Source organism: Atractosteus spatula, chromosome 17 (assembly GCF_055471065.1).
Source record: "Atractosteus spatula isolate fAtrSpa1 chromosome 17, fAtrSpa1.hap1, whole genome shotgun sequence".
Classification (NCBI taxonomy): domain Eukaryota; kingdom Metazoa; phylum Chordata; class Actinopteri; order Semionotiformes; family Lepisosteidae; genus Atractosteus; species Atractosteus spatula.
The window spans coordinates 7,911,380-7,929,385 of record NC_142722.1 but is presented as its reverse complement, the minus strand read 5'-3'; the positions used below and the strand labels follow the sequence as shown (position 1 = coordinate 7,929,385).

At 39.2% G+C, this 18,006-nt stretch overlaps 2 protein-coding genes across 5 annotated transcripts in view; one reads left to right on the top strand and one right to left on the bottom strand.

The window, feature by feature from the left end:
* The first annotated feature begins 513 nt into the window (after nucleotides 1-513).
* pebp1 (phosphatidylethanolamine binding protein 1) lies at nucleotides 514-2,915 on the top strand. The gene is made up of 4 exons (XM_088935889.1): nucleotides 514-781; nucleotides 1,169-1,278; nucleotides 1,649-1,749; nucleotides 2,506-2,915. The coding sequence occupies exons 1-4, from the start codon at nucleotides 647-649 to the stop codon at nucleotides 2,721-2,723; spliced, it is 564 nt and encodes a 187-aa protein (XP_088792015.1). The 5' UTR covers nucleotides 514-646; the 3' UTR covers nucleotides 2,724-2,915.
* Nucleotides 2,916-3,310: 395 nt separating this feature from the next.
* Nucleotides 3,311-18,006, bottom strand: part of LOC148818975 (serine/threonine-protein kinase TAO3) — a 43,052-nt gene continuing 28,356 nt past the window's right edge. For all 4 annotated transcript variants that reach the window (XM_088935883.1, XM_088935882.1, XM_088935881.1 and 1 more), the window contains 9 exons: nucleotides 17,324-17,521; nucleotides 14,963-15,097; nucleotides 11,712-11,948; nucleotides 10,279-10,407; nucleotides 9,175-9,378; nucleotides 8,054-8,293; nucleotides 6,674-6,886; nucleotides 5,854-6,036; nucleotides 3,311-4,378 (listed from right to left, as the gene is read on the bottom strand). In XM_088935883.1, the coding sequence (XP_088792009.1) occupies nucleotides 4,217-4,378; nucleotides 5,854-6,036; nucleotides 6,674-6,886; nucleotides 8,054-8,293; nucleotides 9,175-9,378; nucleotides 10,279-10,407; nucleotides 11,712-11,948; nucleotides 14,963-15,097; nucleotides 17,324-17,521 (1,701 nt within the window). In that variant the 3' untranslated portion in view covers nucleotides 3,311-4,216. The remainder of the gene's footprint in view (nucleotides 4,379-5,853; nucleotides 6,037-6,673; nucleotides 6,887-8,053; nucleotides 8,294-9,174; nucleotides 9,379-10,278; nucleotides 10,408-11,711; nucleotides 11,949-14,962; nucleotides 15,098-17,323; nucleotides 17,522-18,006) is intronic.

The window sequence follows — 18,006 nt, the reverse complement described above, 5'->3', positions numbered from 1 at the left end:
ATGTTTTTATTGTAACAATGTGTTATTGTGCATTTCACTTTGTTTTCAATACACCGGGACTTGGCGCTTAACATGTGTGTCACTGAAGCCACATTCTGCCTTCTGTAACAGTAAGCAAACCCTCAGATGGCGTGAAGCCTTATTTTTGCTATTGTTCGATACGATTATAGCATCTTTCATAGGAATTCGCGTAATTCTGAAACACCCCCTCCTGACTTAAAACGTTGTGCCGTTGCAAACATGACATCATCCGGGAGGAGGCTGTGATTTGCGCTTGTGACATCGCTCATTTGGTGTTGCGCTCGAGTAAAGCGTCTCTCTAATCACCCGCCGTCACTGCTTTCCGCTGTTGGCACCCCGCGGTTTCTGCAGACATTTCTAGACCGAAAAGGGGCCACGCCACGCAAACGTGCAAGCGCTGGGAAGAGACCGGCCGCCGGGCCCTGCTGGATTGACGTGCGCTTTGCCCTACCGCGACCGGCATCACATGGGGCTGAGCGCTCGGCAATTGGCTCAGTGGGCCGTCAGTTGAAAAATGTATGCGCTCATCAAAATTTAAGTGGGGCAGCGTTAGCTCAGAAGCTGGGGTGTTTCGCATATTGCGGTATTGTCTGCCTTATTGCATAAGGTCTGGTTTGCTAAGACGATGCCCGTGGATCTAGGTGCGTGGAACGGACCGCTGGCTCTCACCGAGGTGGAAGAGAAGCCCGCCGTCCCTCTGGCCGTCAAATATGGGCCTGTTGAAATTGATGAACTGGGCAAAGTGCTCACACCCACCCAGGTACAGTACGAGTACAAGACGTTTCTCTGCTCAGGCCTCGGCTGCACCACATGGCTGTTTAAGCCTAAATCTCTAAAGCGTACATCAATTTCATAATATCGACAGGTAAACGAGGAGTGATATTGACGACGGGAGACGTTTCTTCTGTTTTAATTTGTATGTGCGTTGAGATAATGCGGAGGGTGACGCGCTATAATTTGCTGGTCCATATTAACATTGAAACCTTTTAAGGAAACTTCACATTTTTGGAAACGAATGCACTGGTTTCATGCTTGTCTGAATAATAGGGCGATGACGGACTGGAGCTAAAAACGCATGGAATTGTTTATGCGCAGGATTGTTAAGTGTATTCAGTATGCGAGACGCCGTTTGTTTGCGTGTTTCCAGGTGCAAAACGCGCCTACAAGAATTGACTGGTCAGGCTGCGACCCTGTCAAACTATACACTCTAGTCCTGACCGACCCAGACGCGCCGAGCAGAAAGGACCCTAAATTCAGGTGAGCCTTATTATAAGGCCTCTATAATAAACAATGAAATCAGATCACAAAACTGAGCGTTATAGGAATACGATGCGGGACACGCTTAATGAGCGCAATATTTAAAGAGGTTCTAACATACGTTTATAAACATACATTTTTAAATAGAATTAAAAGAAGTTAGAGTGGGAGGATGCTTTAAGACATCAAGACAGAAGTGCTAGAACTTTTAATGTAAAATGTGTATTTAATATGGTAAATAACTGCTGAATCATCTGAGGTGCATTTAATAAAAGACCTGTTCAAATCTGTTGCCTATATGAACTGGTGCCTATCTTCGTGACTACACTAATCTTTTTGCTAAGAAACCTTTGTTTTTGGTTAATGCAAGGGAGTGGCATCACTTTTTGGTTGTGAACATGAAAGGAAACGATGTTGGCACTGGATGTGTGATGTCCGATTATGTTGGATCTGGCCCTCCAAAAGGAACTGGTAAGATTTAAAAACAAGTTAGACCTCCCTTTAGGCAGGTATATAATGAGGTTTTTGTACAGCAGCATTACAACTACATGTTACATTTACATCTTTCAAATGGTTGTATTAAAAAATAACATTCAGTCGAGTCCTACCAAGAGGTCGTTGTTGCTATGATGTGCTGTGCCAGAAACCTTTTGAAATTCATGGACTGCACTGACTGTACTAGGTCAGGTTTCATTGCGGATTCTTCTTCCCCTGTGGCACAGCCGCAGGCTGTTTTAAATGGATTTTAGAAAGCGAGCAATCTGAAATTCCCCTACTCAATTAAGCTCAAATTAAACTCAAATGTGCTTTTCAGGGAAAGAGAAAGATTTCAGCCCTTTACAAGTGCCTGGGGCTGTCCTTTAATTTATCAGACTTCTGAAAGCCTGTTAAAGGTGTAGAGTGCAAAACAGCCTTCCCTTCAGACCTGCATTGTCTGGTGAATTCTGAAAGTTCTGCATGGACTCTTGCCATACGGACACTGCAGTCAAGGAATGCAGAATGAGCTGCCCGTTTCTCAAACGGTGATGCAATTGATGGTCATTTGCAAATTGGTGGAATCGGGATATTTACACTTCTTTTCTGATCCCATTATTTTTCAAATCTGTCATGGGATATAAGAGCAGATGCAGAAACAGACACAAAAGGATTAATTGGGGGGGGGGGGGGGGATTCCACGGCATTTTGGCATAAAGGCATAACAGCTTTTCTGCTTGATGTGTCCTCCAGGTCTCCACCGCTATGTGTGGCTGGTGTATGAACAGCCCGGACCCTTGTCATGCAATGAGTCTGTTCTCAGCAATCGATCTGGAGACAATCGTGGAAAATTCAAAGTGGAAGCCTTCCGCAAGAAGTACAAGCTAGGAGCTCCAGTAGCTGGCACCTGCTACCAAGCTGAATGGGATGATTATGTGCCGAAGCTGTATCAACAGCTGTCCGGCAAATGAAAGCCTCAGCAACCAATGCAACTGACTACCGCCTAATTATATTATGCATCTCCGCGTTGCAGATCTGCTATTTTTTGTGTTAATTATAAAGTTCTCATTTCGTTGACCTTAATTGCACAGTTCTGCAGTATTTCACTGCAGTAAGAATTGTAATTTTCACTAGATTGCAATAAAATAAGCTAGATACAAGAATAAGAGATTTTTTGTTTTGTTTTTTTTGTCCTGGTTTTTAAAAGGAAACCACGACACACACTTGCTCTTTAAAATAGGGTGTTGCCCCTGGATATGTTAAAAGCACTCGAAATATTAAGTAACAGGAAAATGGTTGCAGGCCACCTTTATCTTCATTAATTGAAGTTTAATTTCAGAGCAACATTCTCATGTCTATAGAAAGTAAAGAACAAATGAAGGTGGTGATGAGATGTACCTAACCACTTGTAAATCCTATGTTCTTAATGCACAAATCTGCATTCAGACATGCTTCAGTGCAGTGCTCTTTAAACGTGGTATACTGTAAAATACATGGATAAAGTAACTGAGGATGAAAAGTTAACTAATGTGAAGAACAATTATCAAACCAAACATGTGGTGAGCACTTTTATTTACAAATATAATTAAAAGCTCTGACAGATTCATGCTTTTCTTAATAACCTGAAAAATTTTAAAGTGCATGCAATAATAAAGCATTTTACTGATTTGATTTATTGTAAGAAAATACACAGCTTGAAAGTGTGGATAAAGCAATATAATGATCTAGATGGAAAATTCCAATAGAAGATCCCATTGACAGATTAAACTCCAAATACTGAACAAAAAAATCATCTTAAAAAATTGATCTGAGGACCAGTTAAAATACAATATGAAAATAAGTAAAAGCTCTCCATAAATCCTTCTATACACAAAATACATGAACATCCCATGCCCTATGTGCTACCTGGGTTTTGGGATTCATGTATGGTATTCACATCATCTGCTACAGCAGAAAATGATTATGATACAGTTAAATGCTGGGCTGAGTTACGTTATCCAGCATTTGTTAATCACAATTTCCCCAGAAGTAACGTGTGTAACTACCAATATGTACAATATGAGTTCATATTTAAACATATCAAATTGCTCAATCTTAATAAAATTTCCTGATGAATAAATACCAAAAGTGAGAAGCAGCGTATAAGATAAGGCTGCAGGAGAATGTCTTTTTTTTCTTTTTTCATTTTTTTTTTGCACAGACTGACAAATCATTTCTAATGCATGATCATTAAGCAACGTACATCCACTTTTTTCAGTTTCACCAAAAGTTATCATTGCACATGAACATCAATACTGTGACATTTGTTAAAAGACAACCAAAAGTTATCCAGCATTTACTTGTAACATTACAAGGGGCCCTGATTATTGAGGACACTAGGCACAGGCACTAGTCCGGAGGTGATGTCAGTAGCAAAGAGCCCAGCTTTAATGAGAAGTGGACAGGGTATGATGGCAAATCTTTTTCATCTATAGTCCTCCTTAGGATAGTCTAATGTACCCAGGTTTGCAAACCCTTGTCGGACGCTCTCCATGTCAAAGCTCTCAATCTCCCTTTCCTGTCGTTCCAGCAGGTGTTTGATTCTTTCAGTGCGTTCCTTCTGAAGTGAAGCCAGCTCCTCTTCAATCTGTAATCAAGAACAGCAGATCACTTACATCGCCTGTGGAAAAAAATGCTAAACTGCTGTACGAGAATAAAAATATAAATCTAAAGTGAGCTTTGGTAGGGGAAAATCCAAATGTGGAGGACTGAATAAACCCTGACAGCTAGCGTCTATCTAAGATATCCCTGTAAGATAACAAGGAATCCCTGTTGAGGTGCCGTCCATATAAATGTCCACTTCTCATTAAAGCTGGGCTGAGCGGTGGCACTATGGCTAAGGATCTGCGCCTGTGGCTGGAAGGTTCATATCCCACGGCCGGCAGAGGAATCCTACTCCGTTGGGCCCCTAAGCAAGGCCCTTAACCCCAACTGCTCGAGGAGCACCGTATAAATGGCTGTCCCTGCGCTCTGATCCCAAGCTTCTCTCTCCATGTCTGTGTGTCTCACGGAGAGAAAGCTGGGGTAATCTGAAAGAAAAATTCCTAATGCAACAAATTGTATATGGCCAATAAAGTGATCTTATCTGATCTTAAATATACAGTACCCATAGGATCACTCTCACAGTGCTTAGCACAGAGTATTTCATATTTAAATCCCCAAATTATATTTTAGTAAAAAACAGTTTTTGTTCAATACCTATATTGTTTCTAGGTGGAGTGCATCTTCATGCTGGTGCAAATATTTTAATCAAATTACCAGCAAATTCAGCTCTGGAGATTTGAACAGTTTGTATTCTCTAACTTATATTTTCAGTGTGACTTGTAGTACTTTTCACCCTTGCTCCTATATAATTGCTATTTTAGTAAAAGGTCTCTTACCAGGCCACAGCACTTAAAATATTATTTTAAAGCTGGAACAAAATGTGCATCTCTAGTGCCAAGAAAATTAACTGTGTATGCTTGTCAGTTCTGGGAGTGATATCTGGAGAGAATATTTCACTCAGCCTGTACTCGTAAGAGTACAATGTAACAGCTATAATGGTTTCCAGAATTGCCACATTTATAGTTTTAGAATCCTTTAAACCTTTCTTATATCGTATGTTCATTCAGTCTAGGAAACAGAAATTAATTTGAAAGATTTTCTCTTGCAATACATGAAAGGATAGTTAGTAAAATCCAGGCAATAATACTTGCACAATTCTAATCTGTAGTTCTACAATGAAAGCAACAGATGGCGCTAGAAGCCCACACGTTTGTCTAGGCTTTATGCACATACTGTAGATGTCTATTACCAGCCAGCACCAATCAAAATGACCCTGGTTTAGGACATGACTCCAGGGGAACGCTCGAGTTAACAATCAAAAGATAATGACCACATAGCTCCTGGGGCAAGGTGAGTGCTAGAATATTATTGCCTCTTCTCCCAAGAAACGAACACAAACAATAATGCATCTGATATGACAGCAAGCACATATACATGACCGTACAATGCAACACAGGGTTGGCAGGGTACCCCCCTCCAACACAGCTGCTTTAAAACCTATTTCTGTTCTGAACGCACCTTTTGTTCAAGATGGGCTCTGCGCAAGGAGACCTTTTGCTCCAGCTTCTGCAGCTCTCTCTCATGCTGTGCTTCTGTTTGCATTTTAATTTTGCTCTGGTAGGCATTGAGTAGCTCCATTTCCTGCTGGAGCTGGTGTTTCAAGGCTTGGCATTCGGCTTCTTGGGCCTCATCCAGTCGCAACTGCAAACAGAAAGAAAAGCACTGTAATGCACTCAACAGTCCAAGGCAACAGATGGGAGAAGACAGTCTGACAACCACATCTGTATTTCTTGGGATTGGATCTCCATTGTGTTGTCTCTGCATGAATAGACAATCAGAATTACAAGTAGTTCAACCAAAGTTTTATTCACAGCAGAAACTTAACATGGTGACAGAGAAAATGGCCTGATAACAGAGAAGATCAGCATGATTTGTATAATTAAATAATGCAAAATATCTGCATTCACTACGGGTTTATATAGGAATACAACAATAGCATTTAAGGACTTCAGTATTATTTCCATGTTAACAAATGCGAGAGCCTGTTCACATCAATACTATCTAATTAACATGCTGCAAGTGATCTAGCAATGCACAAACCGTTCCTGCTGTGCCTTATATGGGGTATGGAAATGGGGTCAGCATCACTATGCATTTAACTGATTTAAGAGCACTTAAAAAGCATGTGTACATGACTGTTATTCCAAGACCTACGTGCTTAACTACAGGAATGCGGTGGTTTAATTATTTTCTGTTCGGAAACATTTAAACTCACTGAAAAGACCATTTTTACATAGAAACCATACAAAGCTTCTGTTACTTCCTTCTGACAACTTACCGCCTGCGAGGCCATCATCTCGTTTATACTTTGTTCATACTGCTCTGCCAGAATGGCAAGTTTGCGTGTCTGCTCATCTTTCAGTGCTTTCAGTATAGTCTTGTGTTCGTTCTTCGGAGTGACCTCTAACTGGTGGTTCCTCAGTGCCTTATACTGCTTTGTCTGCACCTTACATGTATCCTGGAACTGCTTTTTAATTTGCATCTCCATGGCCTGCAATGAAAAAAAGCAGCAATGTGCGATCAAAAGGAATAAAAGCAATAAAAAAAAAGTGTCTCCACTGCATGTTTGATCTTTTCTAAAACAAAAAAGACATGCAACCGGGTAGATAAATAGTTAAGAATCATTAAAATGCAACATGAGTATTGGAACCTTTCAGTATGTACGTTGTGCGTGTTTGTTTGGTCAAGTGCTAATTATACAGTACTAAGCACAGCCTTCGTATAGCTATGAAACACACAAACAAAACTTCTGAATAATAAATTATTCCTTAATGTGGATCACAGTACATCCCTTTTTTATTTTTAACAGCAAAGGGAATAAATAAGAAAAAATGATAATAGAAGGCTGAAGACACAATTCAAAGGCTAAATGAAGGCGAAAGAATAATGCTAAGGGTCATTACTAGTGCTGTGCTGAGAATGCATTCTGATCATACAGTGACATCTGGGGGTTATAATTCTCTTGTGTTGCCCAGTTTCATCATGGTTTAATGGTTACATTGCCTGCATAAAGCTAGCTTCATGGCACCATTAAATAGATCACTGAGGTATAAAAAGAAAACTTGAATATTTGTAACATTTTGCAAGGTTAGGTCACTGCAAATCAATGCTATCAGTCCATTATGTTAATCCCTAACGTGCTCTGGTGAGTAACTATTCCCTTCAGTTAATAGCACATATAGTACACTACATTTTGTTACTGATGAAGCACTGTAGTAACAGTCTTAAAATATTCCCTCTACAATAGCTAGGAAACCTTAACTTGCAAAAAAAACTTTTGTTCGCCACGTCAAATTTAAAATCAATGAAATCCCGATATTAGTGATTTCACACACTTAAAGATTATAGTTCCAGCAAGTGACCCTTAGTAAAGCCAAATCAATAAAAGCAATATCTATTTGGTGGAAAAACAAAAAACCTGAGCAGATCAGACTAACACTGACAATGACAAAGATCTTTTCTGATATGGAGAAATAAAAAAGCATCTGCATGCTTAATTACATATAATATCTTTAACATGTTGAGTGGGTTTTACAGATATACAAATACTACATGGTGAGACACAATATTGGCCATAACCTTTCCCAGTGTTCATTGTAACCCGCGCAATGGCCTTTCAACAGGCTTGAGAGCAAGGCAGAAGCTGGAGTAGGAATACCTTTAGATTCTTGGGCTGCTGTCGGAGCTCCATGACGTGTTTCCTGTGCAGCTCTCTCTCCCGCCGGCTGTTGTACTCGATTTGGTTCTCCAGCTCCGTCTGGTGCTGCAGCCGGATCAAGTCCATGCGCAGCTTCTGCAGCATCTTCAGCTGCCGGTACTCCAGCTCCTGCGTCGACTCGTCGTGCCTGATCAGCATCGCGTGCTCCATCTCCTTCTGTGTCTTCTTTTTGTTCAGCTCCTGCGATGGAGCATAAGCAAGTTACAGCTCTCTCCCGGTGTCAATTTATAATAGTTTATTATAGTTTAAAATAAAACAAGATGGGGCCAGGGAAATTGTTTTGCTTTCAAGTTATGCTGAGTAAATTAGAACTAATTACTAATTTGTTCACAAAGAAACAGTGTAAAACAGCGTGCTGGCAGTTTTGGATTTTGTATGTAATTTATCTCTTCAAATTTTTTTTTGCAAAAAGTAAACGCCATCTCCTATGTTATGCTTATAGATGTAAAAACAGGTCAGATCAGTTAATATACCTTCTGGTGTGCTTTCACACCAGTGCAAGTTTAGTTAAACAGCCACGCTCGATTCCTGTGTGAAGTTACAAATTAACACTTCCTACTTCTGCTGCATAAATGATTTAGCTCACAGTTTTTAGATTAGAACATAGTTTCATTGCTTATACTTTGTAATCTGCTTCCCAGGCAAAAAAAACTACAGAAGAGAAAAATTAACCCTTCGCTGCTCAAGCCCACTAAACTGCAGGCACTTCCCACCAGACCTTTTTTTTTAAATTGTTGGTGATGCTACCCAAATCCATGCTGAAAAACAAAAATCTTTTAAAACAAAAACACGAATAGCACATCTCTGTAAATTTAATATCCGATACACAAACAACCTAATATTTATTACTATAAAAAGATATGAAGGCATTAAAAAAAAATTGCACAGAATGTTAGCTGTTTCATTCCTACAGGAGCAGTAGTAAATCACCAATGTTGTAAAAAAAAAGACTTAACATTTTGTTTGCCATTTGCTCTGCTGTCATACTTTTTTTATCACGGGACAGTACATATTTTTCCAGCACCTGGAAACTTCATGGCGCAAGTAAAAAAAAGTCTCACCTCTCGTATTTGCTCCTGTTCAAATTCGTGCCTCTTGGTCATTATCTTGCGTTTGAAGGCACGACAGTTTCGCTCGTAGAAAACCCTCTGCTGACTGAGGAGCTGTGCCTCCTCCTCAGCTTGTGTGTGCTGCATGTTCTCCTTGTGTTTGGACAGGCGCTCCTGCTTCTCTTTCTTGGGGGTGCTGTGGTCTTCATTCATCTCCTGTTAACACAGTAAAGGAAAGACAAAGATCAGGGGCTGCCAGGACTTGAACCTTTACAGCCGACATTAAAAGCAGGGCTTTTTCTCCTGGGATGACAGACCCAATGATTCACATCACACCTCTGAAAACCTGCCTGTGGATTCTGGCTTCATTCTTTGGATGGCTTCACCAGGACCTTCTGAAGTAACAAAGGACGCCCTACAATTTGTCACTGTGTCAAGAAGAGACCAAGGCTGGTGTGGGTGCTCAAATAGTGTAACTTTCCCTGAAGAGACTCATTGTAGACTGCAAAGGAACAAGTAATAGGTTTATTCCATGCTGAAAACAGAAAAAAGAAGACATGTTTCAGCTGTGGAGCCTTCTTCGGGTGTAACCCTAACCCTTGCACCCAAAGAAGGCTCCACAGCTGAAACGTTGTGTTTTCTTTCTTCTTTTTTCAGCATGGAATAAACCTAATACTTGTTCCTTTGCAGCCTATGCATGTTGACGCAGCTACCCACCTGAACTCAATGGAGACTGGTCTTTTTTAGTGACTCTAATCTAGTGTCCCTGACGGTACTGGACAATACCTTCTTTACCCTGTTTTGATTAAAGTGAGAAATCTCTGCCACATTAGTAGCACAACTGACACAAGGCAGAGCAAGAATTAAAATACATATTTTTTTCTAATATACATGGAATAAAATGGTATCAATGATCACTTGGCAGTATGCATTTAAACTGTCCTGTGTACTTTGACACAAAAGGATCTTTAAAGTCTTCAAAGGCCTCTGGTCCTTTTTAGTAAAACAATTAATTTACAATTCACAAGCCCAAAATGCAGAGTGTAATACATGACTGCTGCATGCCACTGTTCTATCACTGTAGTACACATCTTTCATTTTGAAAACGGCTCTTGCCTCTTTAATCTTCTCCTTGCAGAGCTTGTACTGTTTCTTCTGGTTATCTAAAAAGTTGGTCAGCTCCTTCTTCTGCTGTGCCGAGATCTGCTGCTGGAACTTCTTCTCATCTGCCGCTGCTGTCTTCGTCTGCACAGAGAGAAGACTGCAGCTAAATGTGGTGTGGTGGGATCACCCAGTGAAAACAACTGGATGAACCCGAGTCACTTGTCAAACAGAACAGAAAAATAAAAAAATCTTGAAAAATCAAGATATCAACTTCAACACCTATCCATTGTATGTAATAATGTAAGGCACCTTGGATAAGTGTATCTGCAATAAATTAATAATAATAATATGTAAAACTCAACACTACAGGTTGAAAGAGGAAGTTGTAGTGCATCAAAATGAATGTAGGACTCACTAACTAATTTCATTCTAAAGCAATACCGATGAAGCTGTTTTATTAACATTGCTGTACTATTGTAAAACATGTTGCCCGGGAACTTTTTTTTCCTTTTTTTTCTTTCACAGAGACAACAAGCTATGAGAAGTGTTTGATTTTTATTCTTCAGTAATTTACACTCAGTTGTTACCCTTTCTAGCCAGATATTTTGACATTTTAATGGAATTTGTTTTTAAAATCGGAAAACATCTGTATTACACAACACACAAATAATATGCTTCTATTAGAAAAGAAGAAAAAACTCACATCATCTACAGCAAACTCAGTATTACAGGAATATACTAAAAGAAATGTGGCACTCTTTCCTTTCTCAATTTATATCTAGACCTAAACTCGATAAAAGTAAGATCGAACAATATAAATCCATTAAACGGATTCAGTTCAACAACGTCATTGACTGGTGTGCTTGCATACTGGTAAAGCTCAGAACATCCACATGTCAAATTAGAAATGCAGGACTTGTAGGTTTTGGTGGCTTCCTTATTCATGCACCAGAATCTCAAAGAAAGTATGTTCCCATCACCTAGATTTACCTGCTCTCTTACCAACTCTCCATTTCTCTGGGATGAGCCAATTCATCTACACTGTCTCTTTTAGAAGAAGATAAAACAAGCATTAAAACTCACTATTCAAAGGGACCACTCAGCCTTATGTGTCCTAATCCAATTTAAAATAAAAATGGCTGAATGATCATTTTCCTTACAGTAGTATTGGGTTTAACATTAGATTTTACTTTCTAGGTACTGTTAAATTTTAAATACACATTTGTTGCATATATACTTTGAAGAAAATTCCCCAATAATCAGCCTGGGCACCACCACAGTCATTACTGTTCAACTTTATCTTCAGAAACTCAATTAGTACAAAAAAGTTTAAATCACAAAAAGCGATTTGTGTTGGACAATCTCTTTTTCCAAAACTACGTTCATTTGCAAAGTAAGAGCAGCAGTAGTATTTGGCTTAAAGGCAGTGATACTGCAACACTCACCTCTTTCTCCGTGTGAATTGCATGCTTCTTGGCCAGTTTCTCGAGTTCGATGGATGCATTGTTGGCTTGAGTCTCCACCTCTTTCTGCAGCTTGAGGCGGTGCTCGTCCATCTCAGCCTTCAGCTTGTTTTCCAGAGCGATCAGCTGCTTCTGGTGCTGCCGCCGCATCCGCTTGTATCCTGACATCTGTTCCCGCAGCTCGTTCTCCTGCTCATGCTCATGGATCTGCCTTGTAACCTTGTAGCAGAAGAGCACCAGGGAATCAGGAAATGGGGGGAGTGGGGGTTCCCCAAAGAGACCAGGGGGTAAAAAAGAACCAGTCCCAACTCTGGAAATGTGGTTCTGGGTCCTTCTTTCACGAGTCAGTGCTCTTCTTTTATAATGTCATGAAACGCACAAAACCAAACATCAAGGATGCCACTGACTCGGAGAGACAGAAACCCACAGTAATTACAAAACAGCCAACCTTACTGCCATTTCTGACCTAGCTAACCATCACACTGGTCAGCATCATAACATTTGTCCCCCTACCCAAGCTTCACTCACCCTATACCATTTCCTGTCTTGCTTGCAGAGATTTAGAAACAAACCTGGTTTGGAGAAAAAGAGTTATCTGCACCAACGCAGTTGTGGAGTTTTTCATAACTTCCCGGAGCAACTCGGAAGCCCAGCATGTTGACAAAGTTGACTGAAACAGCATTCCATTAGAGCACATCCTCTCCTGACAAATCGGGCTAGCAACATGCAGAGGTCTTCTGGGCAACGTCTGCAGCCATCAGTGAGCAGTAAACGTCTTTGGACTAAGCATTATTAGCAGGTAGGTCACATGAGTTGGGCACTTTATAAGCTGCTTTTATCAATACTTCCACTGTAACACTGAATCCAAGTCACTTGTTTTGAGCCAGATTCTTAAACCGAAGAAAGAGCATGTGACTCAACAAAAAAAAGTATGTAAAGGAGAATGGAGAATGTCCTGGTCAAATGCACTGTAACCAACACATATTTCTATTTGCATTCTCAAAATAGACATTGTTTAATACTAAATATATACTGGTTGAGTCTAGGTCTTAACCTGAAATATTTACAGTAGTAATTAATAAGAACTTATACATACAGTACAGCCAACAGCAAGACAAAGACCATACTTGAGAGTAGATGGATTTTCTTCGAGCTACTTCCTTCTACTAGACTATTTCCCCTAGATCTTTCTAAGGCAGTCTATTCTCCAAGTAGTTAGGTTACATCATGGGTGTGAAAATAGTTTGTGTCTAGGCAAGATGAAAAAGCAACTCAAAAGCGTTCTTAGGAAAGATTCGTATCTACCACCTAGTAGAAACTCCTCAATAATATAACCAAACAGCAATACAGGCCTAATAATAATTGTATAATTAGAATATAAAATTGTATAAATTCAGCAAAAGTGCCTTATTAAGAGCTTCAAAGGAAATTGAGTAAAGTCTTCACAGACATTGTACATAAGTTCTAAGGATGTAGCTGAAAGGGAGGCCTGAACAAAGTTTGGATTAAGCAGGATGGTCATCTGGGGTACTGACGAGCTAGCCACCAGAAACACCCACCATGCATCTACTCCACTGCCATTAAACAGGCGACCTCAGCACCCTATTCTGTCACTCCAGTTCCTCTGCAAGGACTATCTTCATTACAGACGTGCTCGTGAGAAATAAGCTTTTGCTTTACTGTCCTTCTTTGCATCAGAACCCCACCCAGGCTGCATGCACTGGATCCATCTCTGCTGTGAAAGCATACTACAATAACTTACTGTGCATGTCAGGCTTTGCATCATTTATTGACTCCTTCACGTATATGTTTACACAGGGAAGTAGCTTACTCATTTAATATGTAATACCTTCTCAGCCGTCAGAAAGCAATGCCAGTTTAGCCATGGCTATTTTGAACTTAAGCCCAATAGGCACAGTGCCAGAGCTTGTCAGTCAGCACCTTAACACTTTGTCGTATCTGCCTGAAGTACAATCCTTATCATTTTAAAAATTGTATTCTAATGCAGAGATCGGATTAATCTCGACAAACCACTAAAGAGACCTTAGTTTTTAACTGGGCACCCTAGTTCCTATTATGTAAAGGTACTGCCAAGAATCAATTACTTATTGCATAAGAAATACAATAGGATGATAGCACAAAACCTACTCGTATAAACAAAATAAATCACACACTTAATAACTTATAGCACCTACTACGCAAACAGCAAACTATACACATTCCTTTACAAGAAGCAATAATTTTGTTCACCTTTGAATTATTGCAAAAGGGCTAACAATCCTGACTATGATATCAGCTATGCAGCTACAATGCCAAGCCCTCTTTACCTGACCAGAACAGAAGCACAGCTGACATTCCCCATCTCAATATCAATATCCATCTCTACATGCACAGAACTTCCTGATGGCAAAAGTGAAACAATTCCCCCTGACACTAACCTCCCCCCTACCCCCACCTCTCTGATCCTCCCTTCCACAATGAAGATCGCATGCCTGTTTATATTAATGTACACAAGCGCAGCTTAGATCACTAGGGAATGCACTCAGATCCCCCCCAAAATCATTTGCATGCATATTGTTCAGGTGGCATCACTATTTTAATGATTACCCTACCATAAGGGATGCAGGGCTTTTGCAGACTGAGATCTTCTCTCAGGTCTATTTTCTTAAATGATGTTATTAAATTACTGCACATGCATTTAAATGCTTTAAGGCATGCACAATCTTGACGTTTAAAGAATAATCAGAAAAGGCTGTGAATGGACACCACCCATTCTAGCTAAATAGAATTAATCACTCATCCTTCAGATTTTCATCAGCTCAAAAGACAAGCACTTAAACATTTATTTTAGATGACTAGATAGACAGAATGCCCTGGGAATTGACACAAATCTTGTCCTTGAAAACAGAACAAAAGCAGCGACCGGTATTATTTCTGCATGTGTTCACACACTACCCTCTCTGAAGCATTGCAGAAACACTATTATGTTTAAACAAGCAGGGCCGCAAAATAAAATCAGGGCTGCGACCACAGCTAGACGTAAAGGAACAGCAAACAATACACTGCAGGATAAAGAATAAATAAAATATGTAATTTAAAGAAAAAAGGACTTCATCTCTTAAAGACAACTGTTACAAAATCTAAAAAGAAAAAGTGCTTATTAACAGGATCCTGTTGCTATGACAACACACGTTAAAAGCAAGCCCCTTCTTGAAGGGCTCAAGGAGGCTTACCAAAGATGCTGATTTGATTGTGGCAAAGCGCTCTCGGTTCCTGTAGTTGTGAGCCTGGCTCTTGTCAGACGAAGTAGGCCGCAGCTCAGGCCTTGGATCCCTGTGGACAGCTTCATCCCTTATGAATACATGATCCTGCAGAAATGGATAAAAACAAGGAGAAAGTCCAGATGTGCTCTTTCCTCTCTCGCTGCCTCTCGTTCACCCCTCTTTCTGCACAGGCACTGTTTGAAATGCATAGTTTAGCTCCCTGCTATTCCCTGCAGCTCCACGGTAAAATGAATAAGCAACACATTGCAGCTTTGCTAACAGTCAGCTGATCACTAGTGGGAAGCTGCCCGAGTCTCTGGCAGGCTTTCCACAGTGGAAAGGAAATAAAACATATAGGGAGGATATCGCGGCACTCACTCTGCAAATGATTAAAAATGTTTTAAAAAAACTAAGTCCTTGAACACCAATGTTCCTGTCCTAGAATAAAATTATGAACAGGCTGATTCTTCTCCATTAACTCAACATCAATGGGGCTGTCTTGTTTGATTTTTGAATTTAATATTCTGGAGGGTTCTTATTTCTGTGAACATGGCACAGAGGTAATGAGATCATCCTTTTAAATCTCTCTAATGATTTATCAGTCACACTAAAGCCATGCTTTCTGGTCATAAAGGCTTAGTTTCTAGTGCTTTCTTTTTCTGCCCGTCTCTCTCTCTCCCTCACGCGGGTTTTTTTTTTAAAGACACAGTACACAATTTAAAATGAATGTCACCTTCCTCTAACACATCATATTATATAGGGTTGGCATTCTCAACATGTTCTAATAACACCACAGGACATTTGTGTGCCTTCCACATTCAATACAATTGTTTTGAATTTGAATTAATTCATCGTAGGTTTCATTTAAGACCAACAGATAATTTTTTTTTTCCATGATTTCTCATTGAGAATAAGGCTTATAAATAAAAACAGAAAAGTGATGTGAAGTAATGGCTGCTGTTGGCCAAAAACTGATTTTTTTTTGTAAAAGAAGACTGTTTTATACCACATATATCATAATCTTAATTAAATGTTTCTATACAATATCCCATTAAGCAAAAGGTAGGCTGGATATATTATGACAGAGTTTTGACAGAAAGACAAAAACTTATAAAACCATGTAGATCTCATATTACTGATGCATTCAAAATTCAGACTGTTCATTCTTTTTCGAAATGTAAACTGAATATATTTCAGGCTAGCTCTGGGAGAAAAGACATTTAAATTCCACAAAAAATATTTTGTGGAATTTATTCATTTTCAACCCAAAAATATGAACTTTGTAATTAACATATTGTCACAATTAACACAAAAAATGTGTAGCATCTACAACATAATGCAATTAAGAGGACCTGAAACAAATAAGTAAAAATTATTTAAATTAAAATTATTCTATGTTTGGCAGTTATAATTAAAAGAAGGGAAAACATTAACCTGTGACAATGTCTTAAGACCAACTTAATCTCCCCTATTAAATATATATTCATGAAAATTGTATATACCTTTACATATTGAAAGAACTGTACCTGTTATTCCAGTAAATCACAATTAATACGAAAGGACACCTGCATCATTTTGACATTTATCTGTGTCACATACTAACAAAATGATCCCAATATGAACTTTTTTACTCCCAAAACTAATACCATCTTCAGCAACAATTCTTCATCCTCTTTGATAAAGATCATTTGATTTGTTCCATTAACATGTTTTTGATCATCACAATAAATTAATGGACTGAAAACAACCTTTTAATTTCCAGAGCACAAAATGTGAGGACAAAGAATTGAAAATATTCTGACCACTATTAGTTATACAATATAGAACACGTCTTTGACTTCCTGCATCAACAGTGTTCAGTACTGTTCTAACCAGTTTATATCAGATTTCCTTGAGGACAGAGCAACTAGTACAACTTAATTACAAGGCTAAAAACCCATACTTTACATACTGCTCATTTTCAATTCTGAAGATATCAGTTTTCCACTATTTAATTTGGAGATGCTTGACTATTTTCTTTAGATTTAATGAATATATGACTTAAAGGATTTTATGGAGTAACATATAATTGTCTGGCTGCCCAGCATAGAATCTAGTTTGCAGTTGTGATCAGTTTAGTGAAGTTTTAATTTAAAATAAACCCATAATAATAAATCGGTACAGGCAATGTTTTTTCTTTCCCTGCAACTTCAAACACTGTATTCGTAGTTTTAATATGGTAGCAAAAAATATTACACCTAAACAGCTCAACATTGTAAAAAAACAAAACAAAAGTTGACTAACGCAAATTTTCCTGATTTGAGCGTGTGCAGTAGAGAAACTGGAACCAACCTTTTTCGGGGCAGATGAGCTCTCAGACTCTAACGTGCTATCGTAATCATTCATCATGGCTATGTCAGAGCTGCTCTCGTCCATCACTTCCTGCATGCTGTTGATACTGCTGCTCTGACTTCCTGTACTGATGGAGGTACTGGGGATGGAGTGGTTACTGCCAAGGCTGTTCGTCTTGCCACTGGCCTGTTCACTGTCCTGCAAGAACAACCACAAGCAAACACTCTATACCTGGGTTTTCCGAATGACTGGGCGACCGGCTTTCACAATGTAAGCCAAGAAACAAACAACAGGAAATCATTTTGAAAAACTGCTCATCAATTAGAGTTGCACATCAACAAAGACACTCATAGGCAAAGCTGGTTTGCTTCGAAGCAAGATTAAGCACTGCATGTTCATTTTACACACTCTTGATCTTGGGGGTGAGTTACTCTTTGGTGACCAACTCTCTGCAGATCTCTGGTTGAAAACCACTTCACGTGTCCATAGTTCCAAACACCTAATTTTGCAATGAAAACTTACTCATCATCACAGGATTATGCCATAGTAAATGTACTATTAGATATTATAAACAACTTTAAAGGAGACCATTCAAAACACTGGGGAAGAGGGTCAAATACGCTACCATTATTTTCCTTTTATTTTTTAAAATTTATTTTGGATGAAGTATACACTAAGAATGT